A 27,413-nucleotide genomic window follows, 5' to 3' on the forward strand; every position below is an offset into this window, starting at 1 on the left:
TTTTTTTTTTTTTTTTTTTTTTTGAGACGGAGTTTTGCTCGTTACCCAGGCTGGAGTGCAATGGCGCGATCTAGGCTCACCGCAACCTCCGCCTCCCGGGTTCAGGCAATTCTCCTGCCCCAGCCTCCTGAGTCGCTGGGATTACAGGCACACGCCACCATGCCCAGCTAATTTTTTGTATTTTTAGTAGAGACGGGGTTTCACCATGTTGACCAGGATGGTCTCGATCTCTTGACCTCGTGATCCACCCGCCTCGGCCTCCCAAAGTGCTGGGATTACAGGCTTGAGCCACTGCGCCCGGCCTCTGGCTTCTTTTATAATAAAGGCATTAATCTCATTCATGATGTTCCACCTCCATGACCTAATCACCTCCCAAAGGCTTCACCTCCTAATATCACCTAGGTGGGTAGGATTTCAACATATGAATTTTGGGGAACATACCCATTCACACCATAGCAGTCCCATTGCAAGAAAAGACAGAGAGAGAGGAGGGGGATAGAGAAAGAGAGAGAGGCCGGGTGCAGCAGCTTATGTCTGTAATCCCAGCACTTTGGAAAGCTGAGGTGGTCAGATCTCTTGAGCCCAGGAGTTCAAGGGCAACCTGGGAAATCCCATCTCTACTGAAAAAAATTAGCCAGGTATGGTGGTGCAGGCCTGTAGTATCAGCTACTCAGGAGGCTGAGGTTGAGGCTGCAGTAAGCTGTGATAGCACCACTGCACTCCAGTCTGGGCGACAGAGCAAGACGTTGTCTGAAAAAAAAAAAAAAGAAAAGAAGAAAAGAAAAAAGAGAGAGAGCAATCTGAGGACTACCAATTGGTAGGCTAAAGTTCAGATTCTTCTGAGGTCCCACAGTCTGGTCCATACAAACTCTACCCATTCCTGCCAACTCTGTCCTCATATCCTTGGGCTTGCCTGTCTCCAGCTTAGAACAACGTCCAGTCCTCCCACCTAACGAAGTCCTTCAAAATGACAACTCCACCTGCCTGCCTTTGAGGCTTTCCTCAAGTCCCCAAGGCAGAAGAAGAAGCACAGACTCCTGGGACTGCCAAATGGAGAGACCTCTGAGGCTGCTTGTACTGTGGCTGGAGAAACATACTTAGGGCGGGGTTCATATTGTTCACTGATCAGCTCACTCGTCAAGAACTTTGTGGGTCCCAGTCCTGTCTAAGACTTTCATGTTGACACAAAGATGAATGATGAGGGATTCTCTTGCCTGAGCCACACACAGGACGCACAAAGGAATGAATAATGGCTGCAAACTAGAGCTTGGTTCAAATCCCAGCTCAGTCGCCTTGACAGGTCATCCAACCTGTCTGAAACCAGTTTTCTTGTCTATCTGATGGGGATAATAATAGTACAGATTTGTTATGAAGATTAAGGAAGATGATGCATACAGTGTGGTTGGCACAGCATCCAGGCTTCAATTAATATTCACCGCTAGTTATTATTTCTGGCAGATTCTGGATTGTTTCCTAACAGTTTCAAAGACAAAGTTCTGTGAAGCGTTGGGTGTTTGGGGTGGGAGAGGGAATCAAAGAAAATATCCTGTATAAGGTAGTAAGTAGCTGAGCTGCACTTTTTTTTTTTTTTTTTGAGACGGAGTTTCACTCTTGTTGCCCAGGCTGGAGTGCAATGGTGCAATCTTGGCTCACCGCAACCTCCGCCTCCTGGGCTCAAGCGATTCTCCTGCCTCAGCCTCCTGAGAAGCTGGGATGTGCTGCCATGCCCAGCCAATTTTGTATTTTTAGTAGAGATGGGGTTTCTCCATGTTGGTCAGGCTGGTCTCAAACTCCTTACCTAAGGTGATCCACCCACCTCTGCCTCCCAAAGTGCTGGGATTACAGGCGTGAGCCACCATGCGTGGCTGAGCAGCACTTTGAATGTGGGCAGGACATCCAAAAAAAAAAGATTATAGGGTAATCGGCATGTGCTGTTTATTAGCTGTTTGATACTGGGCTAGTCAAATGACTTTTCTGAATCTTAGTTTCCTTTTCTGTAAAAACAGTATGATTATCATTTGCAGACTGTTGGGAGGGTCAGCAGTCGTGTAGCTAATGACTATAAAATGCCTGGCACGTAGTAAGTCCTTCTCTGGGCTCAGACTTTTGTCCTCCAACCTCTGACCTTCCTTTCCCAACCAGGCAGATCTGCAAGGAGTTTGCAGACTTGATGGCTCAGGACCGCTCGCCGCTGGGCAACAGCCGCCCAGCACTCATCCTGGAGCCCGGAGTGCAGAGCTGCTTGACACACTTCAGCCTCATCACCCATGGCTTCGGTGGGCCTGCCATCTGTGCTGCCCTCACGGCCTTCCAGAACTACCTGCTGGAGTCACTCAAGGGGCTGGACAAGATGTTTCTAAGCAGTGTGGCCAGTGGGCATGGTGAAACCAAGGCTTCAGAGAAGGACCCCAAGCATCGGAAATAACTGCTTCTCCCAACCCATACCTAAGGGGCTTCCAGGGCCTGAAATGGGGACTTAGCTCCTGGGGGTGGACCTGAAAGGACTGAAAGGTGGGATTCAAGACAGACCAGAAAGAGAACATTCATCTACAGATCCCGGAGTTGGGGATCTGGCTTGGAGTAAGGGAGGTGGCCTCTTTGGTGGTGTCTTGGTAAGTTAAGGGCCCAGGTATTTGTCTCAAGTGTGCAATTTCTGACCTTTGATGGCTGAGAAGGGTTTGGACAGAAAATTGACATGAAAAGGTCTGGCTCATAGGGTACAGCCCTTTCTGTTACAGTGCCTGGGTGGCCGTGGGTGCTTCTAGAGGCCAAAGCCTTTGTGTTTTTCACTGTTGGCAGGAGGGCAATTGTTGATAAATCAGAGGTGCTACTGAGGAGATGGTGCCCCTCATTCCAGAATCTTCTACCCCCAGAAAAGGGGTGCTGGAAGGAGGCCCCAATGGACTCTTTGTACCCTTCCTACTCTTGGAGAGAAGTGGGCAGGAGGTGCCCTGGAGGAACAAAGAAGATAAAGCACAAACTGCAGAACTCAAATCCATCCAGGCTGCTCATCACAGGCCTGTTGTTGTCTGTCCCATATATTTATGTATGTTGTAATTAAATTTGAAAATTTAAAATGTCTAGTGCAACTTATTTATCCCAATGAGTTGGGGATTCATTTCACTGTTTTCTGGCCATGCACTGACATGTCCAGCTGGACCAGGAGGGAGAGGGTGCTTTTGCTTGAAAAGGGCTGTGGGTGGGTTGGGAGGGAAGAAAGGTGTGTCAGGCGCCCTCAGGTTGTCTCTGGGATCTTGTATTTGTGGTTCTTTTGCCCCTGCAGTTGATGTACCTCCCCATCTCTCATTCTCTTAATAAAACCTTTCATTGGACATGAAGCCCTCCCTGTCCTTCTTTAGCCCAGGCCTGGATTTGCCTCCAAAGAGGGCAGTGTCACTGGGGAGAAGTGGGACCTGGGCATTAGACAGGGGGTAGGTTTGGAAGGGGCCCCTAAGGGGATGAGAGGGGACTGGGGGCTCTTCTTTGTGAGAGGAGGTACAGATGTTGGTCTATCTGGCATGTCACTGTAGCTATTAGTTGCTGTGTCTATGTGTGTGTGTGTCAAGTGAACACTGTATGTGTATTACTGTGACTTGGTGGGCTGGTGGGTACAGGTGTCAGTTTAGCTGTTAGGTGTATGGATTTGTTTCTATGCCCGTTGGTGGTGAATGTGCATGTGTCAGTGGAAACGCTGGTGACTGTATGTGTGTCTATCAGGCCAATGCTCATCCAACTCTTGTCTTCTCGAGGATTTCACTCTTCAGGCATTTTTTTTCCTGTACCATCAGTCTCTCCCTATCTATGGAATCATTACTGGATCATTCCCCAGAGCACAAATGTTCTAGGATCTCTTATCTTACAAAACATAAATCCCTTCCCCATTTCTTTATTTCCTTTGCAGTTAAAGTTCTTGAAAGATTGCTACACCTATGCCTCCATTTCTCCACCTCCAATTTCCTCTTCAATCTGCTTTTTTCCGACCAGTCTACTGAAGTCCACTCAGCATGGTCATCACAATGTCAAATCTCAAGGCTGTCTTCTTCTGGATTTAACAGTAGCAGTCAGTGGATATGGCTGACCACTTGCTGTTTTCTGCAACTGTTTTCTCTGTGGCTCCTAACTTCTGGTTTCCTAGGACCTCACTGGTTCCAGTTCTGTCTTCCTAGCTGGCTACTTCTCTACTTGACTTCTAAATGCTAGCTTTCCTTGGGTCGTTCTCTTTCCATACTGACTCCTTAGATTGGTCTCATTCAATCCCATGTCTTTCAACATCTAAATACTGCCAAGTCCTGAACATTTATCTTCAGCCCAGGCTGTTCCCTGAACTCCAGACTTGGATGTACAACTGTCTGCCTGATGTCTGCTGGCATCTCAAATTCATGTCCAAAATGGAGTGCATGACTCAAATACTCAAATCGTGACCTCTTCCAGACCGTCCCACCACAGTAGATGGCACCACCTTCTACCCAATTGTTCAAGCCAGAAACTAGGGGGTCGTATCTGGTTCTCTCTCTATACTCAATCCTTCAGAAAGACCTGTGGATTCTGAGTGCATCTTCTTTCTTCTCTGCCACCACCCTAGTTCTCTGGACTACTACAGTAGTCTCCCAACTGGTCTATTTTCTCTGGTACACCTTCAAACTCAGGTCTAACAATGATCTGACTGCCTGATTCTCCAGCCTCATCTTAAACTACTCTCTTGCCGGGTGCAGTGGCTCAAGCCTGTAATTCCAGCACTTTGGGAGGCCGAGGCGGGTGGATCACGAGGTCAAGAGATCGAGACCATCCTGGTCAACATGGTGAAACCCCGTCTCTACTAAAAATACAAAAATTCAGCTGGGCATGGTGGCGCGTGCCTGTAATCCCAGCTACTCAGGAGGCTGAGGCAGGAGAATTGCCTGAACCCAGGAGACAGAGGTTGCGGTGAGCCGAGATCGCGCCATTGCACTCCAGCCTGGGTAACAAGAGCAAAACTCCGTCTCAAAAAAAAAAAAAAAAAAAAAAAAAAAACTACTCTCTTCATCGCTCACTTTGCTCCAGCCACATGGGTCTCCTTTCTGTTCCTCAAACTAACATTTTGTTTTATGTCTCAGGGCCATTGCATTCACTGTTGTTTGCCTGGATTGCTGTTCCCCATGTCTTTGCAAGTATCCTGTCAAGGATAGATGATGAGGTGCTTTGCAAGTGAAGGTTGTGCTAGAAACATACGGTCTAGGCATCATTTCTCAGGATAAGGGTCCAAAGATGTGACTTCTTTTCCCAAGGAGCTGCAATGCCTCAACTCACCCATATGTGTCCAGTGAAAGCTCTCTGGACACAGTGGGGCCTCCTCTGGGGGCCTGTCCCTCATGCTAAATGCATGGGGACCCTGGACACGTCCTAATCCTGGCCCTGCCACTCACTTGGTGTGCCCCCCTGAGCTTTGGGTCCCCCGGTATGTACCCCACAGCAGGTTGTTAGGGGGTGCTCGATACCTTGAGGCAGCCTCCAGGTGTGGCACTGAAGAATTCTGCATCATGCGGGGAGGAAGTGTTGCCTTTTTCAAGTCCCTTTCAATCAGTCCCTCTGAATACATCAAGAAGAAAGTCTCCACTTGGGGTTGGCATGGCTTTAACACCTAATATTTGCTTTTCCTCATTTTAACAAAGAGGCTCAGTGCCTTTCCCCAAGTATCCCTATCTGGGTTACTTACTCCTTTCTGCAGAAAGGAACAGAAAGGAATGTGGGGGAAGGCTGAAGTACGCTCTGCTTTAACTGAAGCCTAGGGCCTGGCAAGAGACATACTACCTCTAAAATTGTCTTAGACTATGGGAAGTTGAGAGGATTAAATAAGATATACAGCACTTCTTTTTTTTTTTTTTTGAGACGGAGTTTCGCTCTTGTTACCCAGGCTGGAGTGCAATGGCGCGATCTCGGCTCACCGCAACCTCTGTCTCCTGGGTTCAGGCAATTTTCCTGCCTCAGCCTCCTGAGTAGCTGGGATTACAGGCAAGCACCACCATGCCCAGCTAATTTCTTTTTGTAGTTTTAGTAGAGACGGGGTTTCACCGTGTTGACCAGGATGGCCTCGATCTCTTGACCTCGTGATCTGCCCGCCTCGGCCTCCCAAAGTGCTGGGATTACAGGCTTGAGCCACCGCGCCCGGCCCACAGCACTTCTATATAATGCTTGTAATATAGTAACAAATCAATAAAAGGTTATAAATATCCAGAAGAAATTAGTTTATCAAAAACTTTTCAGGGGCTAGACAACTTTTCCTAAGGAAAGGACCATGTAGTCCTCACCAAATCCTATTTTACAAACAAGAAAGTGGTAGATCAAAGCAACTTTCCCAAGGTCACTAAGCAAGTGAGTGGGACTCACGCATCTGTGTGTGATCTGACCCTCCCTTCATTTCCACTACATCACATGGCCATCTACAGAAGGGCTCACAGGCCTGACCCCAGCAAGGGGAAACAGGTCTTCCCAGCCTTTTGTGCCCCAAGACGCTGCTAAGCCAGCATATGGTCAGGATCATTAACAGTGCAGAAGCAGTATGGTATGGACACGTCTAAGTGGCATTAGAAGCTTCTAATGAGGTCTCAGCACTTGATTCTTCCCATTAAGTTGTTTTTCTTTATCCCACAGCAAAATAAATCATATTTTAGCCTCTAACTGGGTTTAGCCCTAAGGAAAAGTAGATGATGATTAAAGTATACACGAGGGCTGGGTACAGTGGCTCACGCCTGTAATCTCAGCACTTTGGGAGCCAAGGCAGACGGATCATTTGAGGTAAGGAGTTCAAGACCATCCTGTCCAACATAGTGAAACCCTGTCTCTATAAAAATATAATTAAAAATTAAAAAATAAAAATAAAATATACACATGTTGTTTTACATGGCTTCTTTTTTGCAAAGCAAGTAGCTGCAAATTAAATGGAGAGTGTTTAGACTTGGTAAGCATTCCAATTTGGAGTTTAAAGAAAAGGCTTTCCTACTTTAAGGATCATAGTGTTCCAGAAGAAATACGAAAAGTGCAGTCTTTAAAAACGTTCCCTCCCATGAAGGAAGGTAAGTGACGGCAAGGTGCAGGCTTCTCCTTCCGAACACACTAACTCATAATTCACACACTGGAGTAAGCAAGCAGCAGCACACACTTACTGAGAACCCAAGAATACGCCTCTTTCTCTTGCTTGGGCACTGCTGCTGCTCTGGTCAAAAGGCCGAGGGGAGCAGATGTGAAAGGACTCTGGGCTTCAGGCAGGGCAGGCCCAGAGTGGTTGCTCAGCTAGCAACACCAAGAAGCTCTTGGGACATTTCAGTGGCCTTTTCCATCTCTCAAAGGTTCCTGCCTTCCCATCCGCTCTCTGGTTGGGCTGAGCTTCTGAGCCTCCCTACCCTGAGGCGAAACAGCTGCTCTCTTCTCCAACCTATCCCACTCCCACCATAAGCCAGGGAAGGAATAATTTGTTTTTCTGTGTATTAATCACCTGAAAGCAGATGGGAGCTAATCAGAACTCCTTTCTGAACAGCGTTTGGCCAGGAGTGTTACAGAATGGGTACATTCCCAGTGTTTTTCAAACTTCAGGAAATTGATTTAGGACAAGCTGGCATTTTAAAAACCAAAATCCAGCAGAAAAAAACAAAAGTTACCAGAACACACTACATTATGACTCCACACACACACTCCTCTGTAAGAAAAGTTCCATAAAGTAATGCTTACCCTTCTTACAGTAGGTATACATAAGTGTGAAGTCACAAATGAATGACTGAAGCCATGTAAATGTATTTGGAACACAGGCTTTATGAGGTGTAAAAGAGAGAAAGGAAAATGGGGAGTAAGGTTAGGAGAGCATTATGGAATGCCTAGCAGGTCAAACCAAAGAATCGGGCTTTATTCTCTTAAGCCATGGAAAACCACCAGAAAGTTTTAAGGGCAGAGAGGAATGGATGGTGAAACTAATTTTTTAAAGTATGGATGAAGACCCGAAGAGGGAAGAGATTAAAAGTAGAGTCAAGTTAAGAGGCTGTTAAATAGTCTAAGAAATGACAGGGGGTGAATCAGAATAATGGGGATGGGAGATTTAAAGAGATTTAGGCCAGGTGCAGTGACTCACACCTATAATCCTGGTGCTTTGGCAGACCAAGGTGGGAGAATCACTTGAGGCCAGGAGTTCGAGACCAGCCTAGGTAACATAGTGAGACCCCGTCTCTACAAAAATTTTTTACAAAATTAGCTGGGTATGGTGATGCACACCTACAGTCCCAGCTAGCTGAAAGGCTGAGGTGAGAGGTTCACTTGAGCCCAGGAGTTCAAGGCTGCAGTAAGCTATGATCATGCCACTGCATTCCAGCCTGGGAGCTGGATCCTGTCTCTGAAAAACAACAACAAAAATTAAAAATTTAGGATATAGAAATGCCAGAATTTGGTGACCACATAGAGATAGGAGGTAATGAATGATATAAAAATGATGCCCAGCTAAATGCAATGTTGTATCTTGAATTATATCCTAGAACAGAAGAATAAAATTAGTGGAAAAACTGGTAAAATCTGAATAGAGCCTGGATAGTAATACTAATATACCAACCAATGTTGGTTTCTCAGTTTTGACAAATATACCATGGTATATGCAAGATGTTAATATTACAGAAACTGAATAAAGGGTATAAGGACACTCTGTATTATCTTTGCAACTTTTCTTATTCCAGAATAAAATGTTTATTAAAAATAAATGATGCCTGGGTTTCTGACTTAGGTACCTGGGAACCGGTGGCTCCAATTCTGTAAGACGGAATGTCACAGAGAAGGTCTGGAGAGGGGCAGATGGTAAGGCTCAGTTTTAGACATAGAGTTTGAAGTCCCTAAATCTGGAGAGTGAGCTATCTAGGAATGAGCTGATTGGAGCTCAGGAAAGAGATCCAGGTTGGCAAAAAAACCCTAGAGTGAGGATGGGTTTGTAGGCTTGCCTGAGATTGCCCTGGGGACCTTACATTCAAAGGCAGAGAACCACATGTCATCCCTGGTGAGGCCTGGATGCAGAATAACAAGTTTACTAATGATTATACACTTGCTGAGCACTTACAACATGCCAGGCTCTGCACTAAACTTTCACCTATATTACTAATGTAATTCTCATACCTACCTACATGGAATAGGTGCTATTTCAATCATTTTACAGACGGGAAAATCAGGTAGCAGGATAGCCTGTGCTTTAGTAGCGGCACTCCACTGGGTAGAGCATCAGAATCACCTGTGGTGCTTTTAAAATAGATGTCTTACACTCAGGAATCTAGCTAAAAGATCAAACCTATGCATATTCACAGTGGTGTTGGAGGTTGAACCAACTGTAGTGATGTGAATCATCTCTTTTCTCCCATTTATTCATGATTAGTTTTCTTCTTACGGTATAAGGCATTTACCATTGGTATATTAAATAGTATATAAGACACAAATCTAATGTTAACCCAATACTGTTAATATGAACATTATGATCACTAGGTAGTATCTTAGATGACACATTTCATCACAGACAAATCAAAAACCCATCTGTATATGGTATTAAGAGGAGCACAGAATTGGATAAAGTAGAGTTTATCTTAGTCTAAGGCCAAATGGTTTTGATACGTGGTTCCTAGACTGGCAGCATCAGTAGCAACCGGAAGTGTGAGATGAACATTCAGAAACACACATCTGGTTAAGAATCACTGCTTTAGTGGCTTTAACCACAAAACGTCTACATTGTTCCCTAAAGGTAGGCTAAGAGTAAAATGGGTATCTGGTTAAGTGCCCATGATGCATCAATTTAATGGAATATTATGCAACTGTCAACAAGAATACATAGATCTATTTGTATGGATAGAAAACAATCTCTAATACAGTGCTAAGTGAAATAAGCAATACGTAGAACATTTAAAAATACTTTTTAGCCAGGCATGGTGGCTCAACGCCTGTAATGCCAGCACTGGGAAGCCAAGGCAGGCAGACTCCTTGAGCCCAGGAGTTCGAGACCAACCTAAGTGACATGGTGAGACCACCGCCTCTATGAAAAGCATAAAAATTAGCTGGGCATTGGTGGTGTATGCCTGTAATCCTATTTACTCAGGAGGCTGAGATGGGAGGATCACTTGGGCCCAGGAGGCAGAAGTTGCAATGAACCAAGATTGCACCACGGTATTCCAGCCTGGGCTACAGAGTAAGACCTGTCTCTAAATAAATAAATAAATTTAAAAAATTTAAAGGGGACATGTGTCTGCATGTATGTATACCTTATTCAGTAACAGAATATCTCTTAAAAAACATAAGAAATTAGTAGCTGAAGTTTCCTTGAGGAAAGGAAGCAGATGATTGGACTATAGGGATGGGAGAAAACTTTTTCACTACATGTTTTTGCACTGTTTGCATGTTTTATGAAGTACATGTATTATCCATTCAGATTAATTTAAAAAATGTAAGTTTACGGGTGAAAAGAACCACTACTTTAGAGAGAATGAAGACATTAACAAGTAAAATATATGAAAGAGCTAGTTGGAAAGGAAGCCAAGCATGGAATAGAACATGGAGCCATCAGCTGCTAAAGGGTACTGAGCATTAAGGGAGGGCAGAGCAGGAAAAGTCAGGCCTGGCAAAAAGACCATCTTCCCTCCACATCCTTTCTAAGGTAATATTAGGTAAACTGAGACCCAGACCACAGGGCTCAATTATATCCACAGTCACCTTTATTCTGAATTAACCATTTATCAAGAATGTACCTGAAAAGAGTAGAAAAAAATAAAGCAGGCCAGCAAAAAAAAGTTCCTTGGCAAGTGGGAGGAAGGGTGGGCATGATGTTAGGAGCCCTGTTTGGGGAAGGAAATGTTGTCCAGGTCATGGATGCCATTTTTGTCAATGATTCGAACACTGAAGGTTGGCAGATTCAGGATGAAGCGTTTTTGGAGCTGCAGAGAGACATGAAGGAAATCAGTCAACAAATAATTACTATGTGCCAAGCTCTGTTCTAGACATGGGATACAAGCAAACAAAAATCCCTGCTTTTGTGGCACTGAAATTCTATTGGAGGCAGTTGGTAGTAGGGCACTAGTACCCTAGTAGTACCGGGTACACAAACAGCAGCTGGAGGATGACTGGGAGGCAGGGAGGCTGAACTGCAAGATGCAGCTAAGAGCCTGTCACTGGTCAGTAAACCAACGAAAGAATGAGACCATCCAGTGTTCTGTTCTCCATAGTGTGTTACCGATCAGTCTGGTAAACACAGACGTCTCTCTTAATGTCTCAAGATAATAAACTAACAAAGACTAATTGTCCTCAGGACAAAGCAGAGGCTGGGAGCGGTGGCTCAGGCCTGAAATTGGGAGATTGAAGTGGGAGAATATCTTGAGCCCAGGAGTTCAAGATCAGCCTGGGCAACATAGCAAGACTCCATCTCTTAAAAAAAAAAATGAGCCGGGTGTGGTAGTGCCTGTCTGTAGTCTCAGCCACTTGGGAAGATCGGTTGAGTTCCAGAGGTCCAGGCTGCAGTGAGCTGTGATGGTACCACTGCACTCTGCTCCAGCCTGGGTGACAAAGGGAGACCCCATCTCTAATAAAAAAGTGGGGGTGGGGACTGTGGACTGAAAGCAAAAGGCTTGTGTAAGAGGCAAACTGTCATTACTCCCAATGCTCCTGCTGTTACCCTCCTATTCTCTCACTAAACCATGAGCTCAAGTTCATCCTTAAGCCACAGGAACAATAAAAGAATAAAAAAACCTAATGGGACCGGTTTTTGACCTCCTCATCCTCCATCCATACCCAAAGCCTGAGACTCTAAGGAGCGGTATTAGAAAGGGTATATTCTGAGCCGGGTGTGGTGGCTCATGCCTGTAATCCCAGCTACTCAGGAGGCTAAGACAGGAGAATCGCTTGAACCTGGGAGGCCGAGGTTGCAGTGAACCAAGATGGAGCTTTTGCACTCTAGCCTGGGTGACAGAGCAAGACTCAGTCTCCAAAAAAAAAAAAAAAAAAAAAAAAAAAAGGGGGGGTGTGCTATGATCCTGGCCTCACAAACCAAAGTCTACTCTCCCCTTCTGCCCCAAGTTTCTTAGTTGTTTTCTATGGTCCTCCTGAATTCTTAGAGAAGGCCTTCTCTCTAGATCACAAAGACTCATGCACTACTAAGGGAACAGGCAGTATGCCAATTACAGGTGGCACAAGAACAGAGCAGGTATAAAGTCCAGGGCAGAAGTTCTTCAAGTACAGCCTCAGTTACCACCTGTAGCAAAATCAACTGGGACTGCCAATTAAAACAGAGCTTCCCAGTTTGTACCCCACAGCAGTGGAATCAGAATTGAGGGTTGGGGCAGAGACGGCAATCTGTCTAACAAGTTTTCCGGGTGATACTTACACACACTAAAATTTGAGAACCACTGGTTTGGATAAACCAGAAAGAATTAAATTATAAAATTGACACTGAGGAGGTAATCTGTAAAAGAAAAATAAGCTTGCTACCCACACCAAACTCTATCCCTGGTAGCAACTTCACACCTGGTTAGTAGGTATGTATTACACCTTCTGGTAAAAATCAGAAAAAAATATAACCAAGGAACAGGAACAAGACTGGCAAACAGAGACACAAACATTCCTTTCAGGATCTCATGGGAGCTACTCACCTCCTCCAGACATTTCCTAAGAAGCTCTACTGCCCTCTCACGTGAGATAGCTGAAAGAGAACACAGAGACCAAGTACTTAAGGTGCTGTCATTAAATCCAACTCTCAGCACCTTTTGATTAAGTTTCAAATCTTCATCAAAGCTGGCTTCTTCAGGTCCAAGTGCCACACAAATGGAAAAGGCAAAAAAACGCTTTGCCTTCCAGCCTGCAACCAACTTACTCCACATGCACCTGGGGGTGCCCCAGACCCAATGCTCCATCAGCTACACGCCATTGCAAATTGATTTGCTACAGTGAAGGGTAAGCATGAAGGAATTCTGACTCCCCTGGCCAGGGCCCGCCTCTGAAGAAGTCCAGAGGCCTGTCTCACTTTATCTTAGCCCACCCCTTTCACTCCCCCTCAGTCCAGGGTTTAAATCAATTCCATCTGCCCTAGTCAGCTGCAAATCAGGGAAAGGGAAGACAGGGTCAGAATTTAAGCCTTGTTTTCCCAGCTGGGTCTCTGTTTAACAATGGAAAGAGAATTTATAGGATGGGGCTGACAGGAGCCAAGGCAACTGTCTGTGGGCATGGCAAACTGGAATGACATGTTATGCAGTCAGGCTTCAGGGGTGGCTAGTCGTTATTTTGGTGGGCAAATCAGCTATATTACCAACAGATGCCAAATCAAGAAAGTCACTGGGAGGCCAGGCTAATTCTTTTCAGGATGTGGCCCAGAGCTCTAGTGTGGCTGAGGTTGAGCCAGAGGGCAGCACCAAAAAAGAATGAACATGCCAGATTCTTATGATATTGACAGTGAAGAATGGAATGTAAGGAGATAAGTGGTTATCTGTGCTGCATCTATAGTCTGTAAAGGCTAAGGATTCCAAAATACCCATTGCCACAGAAGCTAAAGTCAAGGTTAGGATTGGGGTCAGAAGATGGAACTTAGCACAAAAGCATCCCGTGTCTGAGAAGTCCTAACCAGAGCACTTAGGCAAGAGAAAGAAATAAAGAGTATCCAAATTGGAAAGCAGGAAGTCAAATGTCCCTATTTGCAGATGACATTATTTTCTATACAGAAAAACCTAAAGACCCCATCAGAAAACTCTTATATCTGATAAATTCCATAAAGTTGCAGGATACAAAATTAATATACAAAAGTTAGTAGTGTTTTTATATACAAACAAACTAGCTGAAAAAGAAATCAAGAAGGCAATCCCATTTATAATAGAAACAAAAATCAAAGAAAATAAAATACCTAGGAATAAATTTAACCAAGGAGGTGAAAGACCTCTATAACAAAAACTATAAAACACTGATGAAATAAATTGAAGAGGATACAAATGAATGGAAAGACATCTCATGCTCATGGATCAGAAGAATATTAATTGATTGACTGACTGACTGAGACAGGATCTCACTCTGTTGCCCAGGCTGGAGTGCAGTGGCACAATCTCGGCTCACTGCAACCTCTACCTCCCGGTTCAAGCAATTCTTCTGCCTCAGCCTCTCAAGTAGCTGGGATTACAGGCACTTGTCACCACGCCTGGCTAATTTTTGTATTTTTAGTAGAGACGGAGTTTCACCATGTTGGTCAGGCTGGTCTTGAACTCCTAACCTTGTGATCTGCCCACCTTGGCCTCCCAAAGTGCTAGGATTACAGGCATGAGCCACCATACCTGGCCAAGAATTAACATTATCAAGATGACAATACTACCCAAAGAAATTTACAGATTCAACGCAATCCCTATCAAAATACCACTGACATGCCTCACAGCATTAGGGAAAAAAAATCCTAAGATCTGTATGGAACCACGAAAGACTCTAAATAGCTGAAGCAATCCTGAGCAAAAACAACTCATCTGATAGTTGATACCACTACCAGACTTCAAAATATACCACAAAGTTATAGTAACCAAAAAACAGCATGCTATTGGCATAGAAATAGACACATAGACCAATTAAACCAAATAGAGAAATTAAGAAATTATGCCACAATCTACATTTGACTTTTGATAAATGTACCAAGAACACTCATTGGGGAAAGGACAGTCTCTTCAATAAATGGTGCTAGAAAAACTGGATATCCATATGCAGAAGAATAAAACCAGACCCTCAGCTCTCATCCTACACAAAATTCAACTCAAAATGGATCAAAGACCTAAATTTAAGACCTGAAACTAGAAGAAAACATAGAGGAAAAGCCTCAGGATATTGATCTGGCAAAAGATTTCATGAATAATCTCATAAGCACAGGCAATAAAAGCAAAAATAAACAAACTGGATTATAGCAAACTAAAATGCTTCTGCACAGCAAAGGAAACAACAGAGTGAAAAGATAACCTACACAACGTTAGAAAATACATATAAACTACTCATCCAACAGGGGATTAATATCCAGAAAATATAAGGAACTGAAACATCTCAACAGAAAAAACAAATTCAATTAAAAAAGCTATTATCAATTAGGAAAGCTATTATCAAAAAGACAAAAAAGGGATTTCTAGCTCTCTGGAATCCCCTCCCACAAAGTGGGAGCTCTCTTTCCCCTCCTGGATTTCCCCTCTGGAGTCTCCTTCCACACTCTTCATGGAAGTTTTCTCTCTTCTCCTTTTTCTCTTTTTTTACCTAAGTAAATCACTTTCTACAAAAAAAAAAAAAGACAAAAAATAACAAAAACAAATGCTGGCGAGGATGTAGCGAGAAGGAAATTCTTTATACACAGTTGGTGGGAATGTAAACTAGTATAGCCACTATGGAGAACAGTATGGTGGTTGTTCAAAAAACTACAAATAGAACTACCATATGATCTGGCAATCCCACTACTGGGAATTTATCCAAAAGAAAGGAAATCGTTATATTGGATGAAATCATTTTATCACTGGGGAAATACTGCACCCCAGTGTTTACTGCAACACTATTCAAAACAGCCAAGATATGGAACCAACCTAGGTGTCCAATGACAGATCAATGGATAAAGAAAGTGTGGTATATACACCATGAAATACTATTCATCCATAAAAAAGGAAATCTGTCATTCATGGCAACATGAATGGAATTGGAGGGCATTCTGTTAAGTGAAATAAGCCAGGAACAAAGTTAATACACTGTACGTACTCACTCATATGTGGAAGCTAAAAAAGCTGAACACAGAAGTAAAAAGTAGAACAGAGGATACTAGAGGTTGAGAAATCCTCTGTAAGAGATGGGGGACATTTGTCAAAAGATACAAAACTGGCTGGGTGCGGTGGCTAACGCCTGTAATCCCAGCACTTTGGGAGGCCAAGGAGGGTGAATCACTTGAGGTCAGGAGTTCCAGCCCAGCCTGGCCAACATGGTGAAACTCCATCTCTACAAAAAATACAAAAACTAGCCAGGCATGGTGGCATGCGCCTGTAATCTCAGCTACTTGGGAAGCTGAAGCACGAGAATTGCTTGAACCTGGGAGGCGGAGGTTACAATGAACCGAAATCGCTCCACTGCACTCCAGCGTGGGTGACGGGGAGGCTGTCTCGAAAAAAAAAAAAAGAAACAAAATTATGGCTAGACAGAGGAATAAGTTCTAGTGTTGTATACCACTGTAAAATGACTGGTTAACAATATATAGTTTCAAATAGCTAGAAGGAGGATACTAAATGTCCCCAACACAAAATGATAAATGTTTGAGATGATGGATATACTAAATACCCTGATCTGTTCACCATACATTACATGTATTGAAACATGATGTACTCCATGAATATATGCACAATTATTATTTGTCAATTAAAAAATAAAATTTTTAAAAAGCATCCCTGTATCTGAAGTTTTGCCAAGCTGATGCTTTACGGACAAGTAGAGAAAAGCTTTTTCTTTCAAGAGGGGTGAGCTGTTAGGTGACAAGCAAGGGTAGGCTCACATTTGTAGCCTTAGAAAGCTTTGATGTTTAAGCAAAGAAACCTTCAGTTGTCATGCTGGGGACATATTCATCCTCACAAGTTCAAAACAAATTATATATCTACTTCCTTTACTCACTCGTTCTTTACTGAGATGCCAATAAGCATCTAGGCAAAGCAAAATAAGTGAAAAAACTAACTCTTAGAACTGAAGAATTTTAGAACCCAATAAAAATGTTTTATTCACTATGTCATCTATTCCAATCCTCCTTCAAAACAAAACCCAGCTCTAGAGATATGTAATATCTCATTTTGGCTGGCAAAAAATGGGACTTTAATCAGTTTTTAGAAGATCCTACTGACCCACAGAAGAGTGCAGCTTCCAGAGGGGGACCTGCCTGTGCTTTTTAAGATCCATCCTATTCAAGTCCTGGCCACCCAACTCTAAGGGTGGACAAACCTGGGAAGCAGCTGAGGGCAGGGCTCTGTCACTGCTCCCTCCCTAGAGTGTTGGTACTTACTCGGTGTATAGTATCGGTCCAGGATACTGAGAGTCAGGAAGGCACCATAGCCATGGGCTGCAAAAGGGGCCTTGGCCAAGGCTGCCAGGTAGTCCATGTAGTAGAGCGCTGGCCCTTCATGCTCATCATAGCCAGCCAGGAGGAGGTTCACATGATATGGAGTCTGCAAAGAAAAGATATGGCAAAGTGATAAGCAGAACACCAACATCTCTTCCCATGGCAAATGGGAATATTCTGACTCTTGATGAGAAAGAAAATATTAGCAGCAACTGAGTAAATCACAATGAAAGTAAAAATGTAGGGAAATCTAGAAGACTTGGAGTATGGTAATATGTCAAGGGACATTGAGTTATTCTCTTTGAACAGAAGGGCATTTGGAGCACTTTAAGGTATATGAAAGGGCCGGGCGCGGTGGCTCAAGCCTGTAATCCCAGCACTTTGGGAGGCCGAGGCGGGTGGATCACGAGGTCAAGAGATCAAGACCATCCTGGTCAACATGGTGAAACCCCGTCTCTACTAAAACTACAAAAAATTAGCTGGGCATGGTGGCGCGTGCCTGTAATCCCAGCTACTCAGGAGGCTGAGGCAGGAGAATTGCCTGAACCCAGGAGGCGGAGATTGCGGTGAGCCGAGATCGCGCCGTTGCACTCCAGCCTGGGTAACAAGAGCGAAACTCCGTCCCAAAAAAAAAAAAAAAAAAAAAGTATATGAAAAAGCTGCTATCTTCTTAAAGTGTACAAATGAGAACCTGTATAAAAGCCCTTCTTCAAAAGTATTTGATAGCAAAACAGAGTGACTATAATTAATAATATTTTAATTGTATATTTTAAAATAATGAAAAGAATATAATTGGATTATTTGTCACACAAAGGAGAAATGCTTGAGGTGACGGATACCCCATTTACCCTGATGTGATTATTACACATCATATGCCTGTATCAAAATATCACATACACCCAATAAATATATACAACTACTATGAACGCACAAAAATTAAAATTAAAAAAATTTTTTAAGCACTGCACAGGCAAAGCACAGGTGCTCTCTGTCATTCCTAATTGTTGAAAACAACGAACAATTCTGAGAGTGCCAGGCCACAAACTGAAAAAAGCAGATGCTCCAAGCATATCGAATGAAATAAACTCAATCTGGGCATCTGGACCAATCCCAAGTGGTAAACTGTATGCCCACTACTAAAGAAACAATTTATAGCTGGGTGCAGTAGCTTACAGGTATAATCCCAGCACTTTGGGAGGCTGAAGCAGGATGGACTGCTTGAACCCAGGAGTTGGAGACCAGCCTAGGCAACATAGTGGGACTGTTTCTACAAAAAAACCTAAAAACTTAGCCAGGTGTGATGGCACACACATGTGGTGCCAACTCAAGAGGCTAAGGTGAAAGGATCACTTGAGACCAGAAGGTCAAGGCTTCAGTGAATCGTGACTGTGCCACTGCACTTTAGCCTGGGTTCGAAAAAAAAAAAAGAGAGAGAGAGAAAAGAAACAACTCATGAGGTGAGGAGGGACAGTAAGTCTCAAGTATTTAAGTCAAATCACTAGACTTAACTGAGAAATAATTTTGAGACAAATAAAAAGTAATGAAAAGGCCGGGCATGGTAGCTCACACCTATAATCGCAGCACTTTGGGAGGCCAAGGCGGGTGGATCACAAGGTCAGGAGTTCGAGACCAGCCTGGTCAACAGAGCGAAACCCTGTCTCTACTAAAAACACAAAAATCAGTCAGGTGTCGTGGTGGATGCCTGTAGTCCCAGCTATTCAGGAAGCTGAGGCAGGAGAATCACTTGAACCCGGGAGGCAGAGGCTGCGGTAAGCCGAGATCATGCCATTGCACTCCAGCCTGGGCAACAAGAGCGAAGCTCCGTCTCCAAAAAAAAGTAATAAAAAATAATTATAACTTGGATTTATAAATATCCTTTCTTTCTTTGTATTACCTGCAAATCTAAAAGCATAAGTTGCTATAGAGAACTATGACTGAGTCTGCGCTGCTCTTCATTGCCAAATGGATGATTATTTTTTTCTACACCAGCAGGGTCGTTTACCATGTTAAATTCAGTCTGTCTATGCCCCCAGGCATCAGTGGTGGGACTTCCATTTTAAATGGCTTTTTTTCTCTGCAGGATGTGTTTCTCCTCTTGCATTTGCTTCAGTGGGTAGTAAGCAGGCCTTGCCCATAGATATGTCCCCATCTCTAAATTTATGGATGCATGCAATCAAACGCACAGTAAGTGAGACACCTCATTATGAGGCATGAAGTATAATAGCTAATGGTCCTAAAAATGGCATTTAACATTCTTTGAACACCGATTAACACAGGTACTTGGCAGCCTTAAAAAACTCCTTGTTTTTGCTTTTTTCTGCGGGAGGAGGGGATGTCGTGAGGGGAGTTAAAAGGGGATGTCGCTGTTCTGTTGCTCAGGCTGGAGTGCAGTGGTGCAATCGTAGCTCACTGCAGCCCCAAACTCCTTGGCTCAGGTGAATTTCCCACTTCAGCCTCCTGAGTAGCTAGGACTATAGGCACATACCACCATGCCCCGCTAATTTTTATTTTTATTTTTAAGAGATGAGGTCTTGGCCAGACACGGTGGCTGATACCTGTAATCCCAGCACTTTGGGAGGCTGAGGCGGGCAGATTACTTGAGGTTGGGAGTTTGAGACCACCTGGCCAACATGATGAAACCCCATCTCTACTAAAAACACGAAAATTAGCCAGGCATGGTGGCATGTGCCTGCAGTCCCAGCTACTCTGGAAGCCGAGGCACAAGAATCGCTTGAACCTGGAAGGTGGATGCTGCAGTGAGCTGAGATTGTGACACTGTACCACTGGGCAATAGAGCAAGACTCTATCCCCCCCAAAAAAAGAGAGAGAAAAGAGAGAAAGAGAGAAATGGGGTCTCACTATGTTGACTAGGCTGGTCTTGAACTTCTAGGCTCAAATGATCCTTCCACCTTGGCCTCCTGAAGTGCAGGCATGCCACCATGCCTATTGCAAAACTCTTGTTATATACTTACTTGGAATTCTAAGCCAGCTGTGCTAAGTGGGAAAGGTTCCTAACATCACCTGGAGATTACAGAGTAGTCCTCACCTCTAGATAAGTTTCTGTTTTAGTGATAAGATAGTGGGTAGTCCCAGAGAGAAATAAGTTGACTAGCAGTCAAGACTTCAGAGAAAATAATTATCTGCCTATTGTATTTCCCAATGAGTAGTGTGCTGCACTCTACCAAGCTCTGGAATTCTCTGTGCATTCTGAGTACCTTCTTAGTAAACCCAATCTTAGGCAAAAAACTTAATCCCTATGAGCTTCTGGCTTTTTTTTTAATGTGTAAAACTGGGTTAATCGTTCTTTCTATCTTCTAGGGAATATAATGAGAAAAAATAATAATGATAAAGCATCCCAAACTCTGGAAGAAAAGATGCTACCAAAATTCCTAGTATTTTAACTACAACCCAGTCACTTTTTGAAAGCTTATCACTGTAAACAACAACAAACCTACTTAAATTAGCTATAGATTTTAAAATGCTATTAGTTACATATTTTTTAAGTGTGAAAACAGTACTGCAAAATCTGGCAGACATAGAATACCTTGGTGTTCTTATAGTTAAAATTAGAAGAGAGAAAGAGGGAGGAAGAGAGGCAGAATAGCAAAGAGATCCCAAGAGAATAAAACAGTTTCCCTACCCAAGAGAATAAAACAGTCTTTTACCTATTAGAAACTAAATTAAATCTTTTTGCTAAGAGGATAAACTCTACTCTTCTCTACTCACTATCCAGAATACTCGCTGTATAGTTAACCAAGACAATTTCATCAAGTTGCAATGGCATATTAAGTATTCCCCCAGATGCTCAAAGAGGCCTTAACAAGCAGAACCCAAATGTTTCGTCTTCAATGAAGATCTTGTTCATACATGAGATTAAATTGTTTAGAACAATAAATGTTATTTTAAAATACACTACTAGAAGATTTTAGATGAAACAGGATGTCAACAGAATTCCAGAAGCACATTGTATCACTTAATTCGTCTATATAGTATCATTTACTTTTGCTTAGGCATCTGACACACATACACTTACCAAAGTTGGTATTCAGAAGCTACAACTCCTGGTATTGAAGATAACTCATAAATTATTGTGTGACTTCAAATTACCAACTTTTGTATGTGTGAGATGCTTAAGCATAAATAAATGGTGCTATCTAGACTAATTAAATCAATACATCTGTGCAACAACTTGCAGTTTGTGAAATTCTTCTGACAATGCTCCATCAAAGATCTCTGGCTTGGCTGGGCGCGGTGGCTCACGCCTGTAATCCCAGCACTTTGGGAGGCCGAGGTGGGAGGATTGCTTGAGCCCAGGAGTTCAAGACCAGCATACGTAAGATGGCAAGACCCTGTCTCTATGGGAGTGGGGCGGGGGAAGCTAGGTGAAGTGGCTACTTGGGAGTCTGAGGCAGGAGGATCCTTAAGACCCACAGTACAGTGAGCTACTATCCTCCACTGCACTCCAGCGTGACTGGCAACAGAGTAAGACCCTATTTCTATCAAATAAAAATAAAAATCACTAAATAAATGTCAGAAAGCGATAGGTGCTACTTCTGAGAAGTGGCTCAAGTTTAAGTCAACTGCCAGCATCTCCATGAATGTACATTTATTGTTGCTTTTTGCTAGGCTTGGGTCCTTCTCTTTCTACCTCCCTCTAGACACAGGGTGATAGGTAAAGAAAAGCATAGGATACAGGCCAGGCATTCAGAACTGAACACAGAGCAGACCCATAGCATAAATAAGAAAGAGTTGGGCTATTTGTGACTTTAGAAAAGTTAGTCATTTAATCTCTCTGAATTTTAATTTCTCATTTAAAACATGGGATGATCTCTACTACAACAGTACTGTTGCAGTGAGGATTCCAAAAGATAATGCATGTGGATAAGTATAATGCCTGAAACAGTAAAGACTCTATAAATAAACAATGTAACTACTCAGGAGAAGCCCGACTACTTCTGGCATTGAGATACGAGGGAAATTCCTATGTGTCTTCATAAAGGGATATGGAGGGGTGTTAGTGCCCAGCACAGTGCCTGACACATAGTAGAAAAGCAGTAAATGATAGTTTCCACCTCTCTCATTCCTGGGACTCTTTCCAGGGGTCCTAAGGTAATGGTGTTCAGTGTTACAAGCATCTGTACTAGACACTTAGAGCATACCTGCTTCATGGTCAACTCTCCCTAACCATGTCATTTTTTCCCTTGCAGCTGTGTCTATCCTGAGTGGCAAACCTACTTTCTAGACAATTTTTCATCAGTTCCCTTTGTTCCCCATGATCAGTATTACATATTTAAGGATTTGCCTGATTATTCTGGGAAAATGGTAACATTAATCAATAATGATAGCACTGTTAGGGATGCTCTTTACAGAAAATCTTTTACAAAGTAATCCTTTGTAAAGATTGTAAAGATTACCAAGTATCTTTTAAAATGAAATCTGTATTCTGTAAATGATATAATCTAGCCTTTGGTTGTCTCTACTATTCTAATTTTTTACAAAGTAAGTCTAAGTAATAAGACAAAGTTATGAGGTTCCCAAGGGGAAGAACTGTAATATACAAGACTAGGCTTCTTCCACAGCATAAGCTAAGACTGAACATTATACAGTATGCAGTACTGAATTAACCTAAACATCCAAACATGGCATCCAAGTGAACCCAAACATTTAGCTAAGATACTCTCTACCCAAAGGCCTTGGGAATCAGTATCAATGGTCTGCAATGCAAATACCAACATATTTCAAGTTGCGCCTAATTGATATACAAAGAAAACATTTTAAATTAACTATCCTGGGAACTCAAAATGAACTTTAGCTTCTAGCATGGGGTACCATCAAAACTTTGCTCTTAATAGAAGGCAGTGGGGGTGGAGTGGGGACAAAACTAGACACATGTATCTTTTCCTCCTTTAATGAATATGTGATATGAGTTCATTTTCACAGTGAAGTACATTTAGGTCATTTTGAGATTTCTTCATCTATACAGTAAAGATAATAAAAGTACCCAGTATTATAAGGTTGTGGAAAGGTTTAGATAAGTACATGTAAAGTGATCAGTGCAATGCCTGATATATTGTAACAATGCAGATTGACTATCATCACAACACTACCACCACCACTTTTTGGATTTAACTGCATTATCAACAGATTTGACAAGATAATAAGATCAAGAAGTGAGCCACAGAGAGCCAATAAAATTGTCCAATTTTTGTTGTTGCTAAAAGACCAAACTTAAGAAGACAGAGAAATTAGCCAATAAGCACACCTCTTATGTACTTCTGAGATTGAAATAGACTTCTTAAGTACTCTGAGCATCTGAGCCCCGCAAAACTGAGCTCAGTGCCGCTTTGGACTCTTGTTCATTTGGGGGTGGGGAATGTACAGTGCACACACGCAGACTTTACTTAAATTAGATGAAGTGTTTCCCTCCCTCCAACTCTTGTGCATATGACTCCTTGTATATTCCTTCTCTTATGAAAAAGAAACACTGTAGTAATTAAGAAGAGTGTGAAATTCCATAAATTTTACAGCTAAACAGAACAGTTGTGATAAATACACCGAAACATCAAAATCAGCGACAAGAGTCTGGGCGGTGACAAGCAGCGGTGTGACATCTGGCGGAAGCTAAAGTCACAGCAAGGGGGAGAGAGGTGGGCGTGAGGAAGCATCCTGCCAAGCGTGGACACAGAAAAAGAGAGGAATTGACAGTCTTCCTTTGGAGCCAGGCCAGCCTTTGCCACCTCTAATTGAATGGGACGACATTGCTATGAGTGAGGTGCTTTGGAGAATGGTGTGATTTCTTTTTTGATGTGCTGCACCTTGGAATGCTTAGCAGTGTGTGAGGCATAACTCCATTCCTAGTGGGCCAGTAATTCTGGACAAATGAGTTTGTCTAGAGATGAGTGTTTTCATAAACAGGCTTCTAAATATACTAAACAGAGACTGGACTTTGAAAGTAACAGCACATCTGCTATTTCTTTTAGTTCAGGGGATTGTCAAAACTTTCTAAAATTCATCTTTAGCACTGAGAAGATTTCATGAAAATGCAGTTTATAGACTTAGACGTGATAGAAAACCTCAACTAGTTTACCCAGTATCCCTTTTACAAATGTGGGGACTAAACTTCAAAGAGGAAACAGTCACTTGCCCTAAACCACACAGGTAATCAAGAGTCAGGTCCAGAATTCAGGCCTCCCAACTGCAAGTCCTACACGCTTTTCCAGGAAATCATGCTGCCCTCACAAAATGGAAATTAGTGTAAAAATATAGTTCAGTATGTAAATGCCAGTTTCACACTCAAATATTTCAGAATACGTTATTTTGCATTCTAGCATCTACTGCTCTCTATTTCACTTATCACATTTTTATACGACCAATAACATTTTAAGGATTTTGTTTGTTTGATTTCAGGAGACAGGGTCTTGCTATTTTGCTCAAGCGAGTGCAGTGGCTATCCACAGGCGCAATCACAGTACACTATAGCCTCAAACTCCTGGGCTCAGGGGATCCTTCTATCTTAGCTTCCCAAGTAGCTGGGACTACAGAGGGGTGCCTCTGTGTCTATCTGATATTTTAAGTTTTGAAAGGGCAAGTTTAACATCATACAATTATGACTCCTCTATAGGGTCTAAAACTATATAGTAGTAGTAGTAGGTATTCAATAAATACCCATGATGATATATTACCCACACCTTAATTTCTTTGCCAATGGCCAATTTTTCAATTTTGCTAATAAATAAATCAATTGTTATTTTCTTGCACCAGTGTTCTGAACTCTAGACCCTGTTTGCAATAACCAACAAAATTCACTAGCTACCTGTTTTGGGTGGGTTTAGCGGTATAATTTTAAAATCTCAATTTCAATTTTGCCATTTTAATTAAAGAAGGACTTCACATATGAATTGGATTCCACTAGTTCAAACACTTTAAAAAATCTCAAAGATTTTGGCAACTTTCAATTATTGTGACCTGTACCTTTTCTAGCTCTAAAAGACTGTAGTTCTATAGATGAGGAAGGGGGTGGAGAACTACCTATCCTTAATGCCTAAGCAATATGGAATCATTTGTACCCTTTTTTTTTTTTGAGTCAAGAGTTTTGTTCTGTTGTCCAGGCTGGAGTGCAGTGGCGTGATCTCTGCTCACTGCAAACTCTGCCTCCCGGGTTCAAGTGATTCTCCTCCCTCAGCCTCCTGAATAGCTGGGATTACAGGTACATGCCATCACTCCCAGCTAAATTTAGTATTTTCAGTAGAGAAGGGATTTCACCATGTTGGCCAGGCTGGTCTCGAACTCTTGACCTCAAGTGATCCACCCACCCTGGCCTCCCAAAGTGCTGGGATTACAGGCGTAAGCCACCACGCTTGGCCTTGTACGCTCACTTTAATCCTCTTGGTTATATTCCTTTTAAGGAAACCCATGTGTAGATTCAATCTCTTTTAGCCTTAAGGAAAAAATAAACAGTTTAAAAAAGGCTTCAACCAAATTCTATGAGTTCCCCGGGACTACAACATAGAACAATTATGAAATAGGCAGATGCCCCAACTAACTTCATTTCCAGATCTGGAGTGTGAATACATTCAATAAATGTTTATTTAGCATTTATTATGTGAGAAGCATCATGACATGTGATGAAGATGGGAGTCTGGATCTGGAAGGCACTCAACAAGGTAGATGTGCGTAGAAGGACTCCAGACAGAGGAAATGGTATATGTGAAGACAAAGAAACACAGAGGAATATGGAATGTCTAGGTACTAGGGAACATGGGACACATACACCTGGAGAATTACGTGACTTCAGCAGGAAGTAGGGAGAGAAACTGGGATGATGCTGTCATTGGCCTCCTAAAGAATATTTACATTATTAGTATGTAAACCATGGAGTAGCCAGTGAAAATTTGCCACTTCCATTCCTCTGCTGATCCAAGCCTTTTTTCATAATATAGCACACTGGTTAATTGTTGCCAAGCAACCCTGATGTCTCAGATTGATATTCCACCAGTCCCAGTCATTTTCCCTGCTTCCCTTCAATAGAAGACTTTTAGAAAGGAAATTGTACAAACAGATTGCCATTTTAGGATGATAACTGACAGTTATATGGAAGATAGACTGGGATTAGGACTGAGAAGAAGGGAGAATGATTAGAGGATCTATAATAGTCTACTCTGGACAGATGATGATGAGGACCAAACTAAGGAAAAAGTAGAGGAAGCAGAGAGAGATACATGAAATATGAGATACATTTAGAAGGTAGAAATGATGGAACTTCATAACTAGTAGAAGAAGTGAGGGAGAAAGAAGAGTTAGTAGGACTCTCAATAAGGGGGACAGTGGCAGTGCAAATGAAAAGAGCTCAATTTGAACCTAATGAGCTTAAGTAGAGCTGTCCAAAGACAGATGGAAAGAGAAAATAGTGTATAGCCAAGGTCATGAAACTGAATGAAGAGCCAGCCAGTGAAGAGGTTTCATTCACATAAACACATACACTCTCACACTCACGCACAGAAGACAGAAAAGACAATGATTACAACAGGACACTGCGGCAAATGTATACCTAAGTTGCCATAAGAAATTGAGGGTGACAGACGTGGAGAGGTGGGGAGCAAATACAGAAACAACTTCCCTGATAAGTGCTAAGTTTAACTGGCAATGAAGAGCTAGCCATGTGGGGATGTTGGTACATTCAAGGGAGGAGACAAGCAAAGTGCCGGAGTGGCGAAAGCAGAGATGTAAGAGAGAACCCAGGGCCGGTTAGGGTCCTGTTATTTATAGTTGCCAAGTTGGGGGGAAAGGTATAGAACTGGAGGTTGAAAACAATTTTCTCTTAATCTGTGACTGAAAAAAAGTATAAATTTAAACTGATCAAAATCAGAATATTATAATGAGCTTCACAAACAAAAAAGTTAGATTAAACTGCCTGACTCTCCTTGTTCTTGCCTGTTCCAAATGCATTTATTTTCTGTAGCCCTAAAAAACAAACTGGCCCATATTTATAAATTCTCATACTAAATTGGGAAATAAGGAGGCAAGTGTACCTCAAACAAAGCAAACCTTTCATTTTCAGAGGACCAAGATGAAATAAAAGAAACACTGCTCTGAAAATGAGACTGTTTAACCAAATTTTTTCCTTTTTCTTTTCCTTGCCTTAGGTCACTTTCTGAAAGTATATTTGGTATACCTGTTTGATGCTGGCAGACCCAAAATAAATATATAAAAATTGTCTTTGTTTTCCTTTAATAACAATTAGCTCATGTTCAAATGTGACTGGTAAAAACTCATATAACGGTTGAGTTCTTGAACTTAAGCTCAGGAACGTTACTGCATTTACAACCAGTATTTTAAACTTTAAAAGAAAAACATCTTT

The 27,413-nt window shown here is 42.5% G+C and overlaps 2 protein-coding genes across 2 annotated transcripts in view; one reads left to right on the forward strand and one right to left on the reverse strand.

Moving 5' to 3' along the window:
- TFAP2E (transcription factor AP-2 epsilon) overlaps positions 1–3,184 on the forward strand; it is a 28,753-nt gene extending 25,569 nt beyond the window's left edge. Inside the window, exon 8 of the mRNA XM_032247586.1 lies at positions 2,143–3,184. Coding sequence (XP_032103477.1) covers positions 2,143–2,425 — 283 coding nt within the window. The 3' untranslated portion in view covers positions 2,426–3,184. The remainder of the gene's footprint in view (positions 1–2,142) is intronic.
- Positions 3,185–10,672: 7,488 nt separating this feature from the next.
- PSMB2 (proteasome 20S subunit beta 2) overlaps positions 10,673–27,413 on the reverse strand; it is a 38,779-nt gene continuing 22,038 nt past the window's right edge. The window contains exons 4-6 of the mRNA XM_032246915.1: positions 17,000–17,162; positions 12,621–12,670; positions 10,673–10,913 (exon numbers count right to left, since the gene is read on the reverse strand). Coding sequence (XP_032102806.1) covers positions 10,806–10,913; positions 12,621–12,670; positions 17,000–17,162 — 321 coding nt within the window. The 3' untranslated portion in view covers positions 10,673–10,805. The remainder of the gene's footprint in view (positions 10,914–12,620; positions 12,671–16,999; positions 17,163–27,413) is intronic.

The sequence above is a fragment of the Sapajus apella genome, unplaced genomic scaffold (genome assembly GCF_009761245.1).
Source record: "Sapajus apella isolate SASKATOON/1434 unplaced genomic scaffold, GSC_monkey_1.0 scaffold62, whole genome shotgun sequence".
NCBI lineage: Eukaryota > Metazoa > Chordata > Mammalia > Primates > Cebidae > Sapajus > Sapajus apella.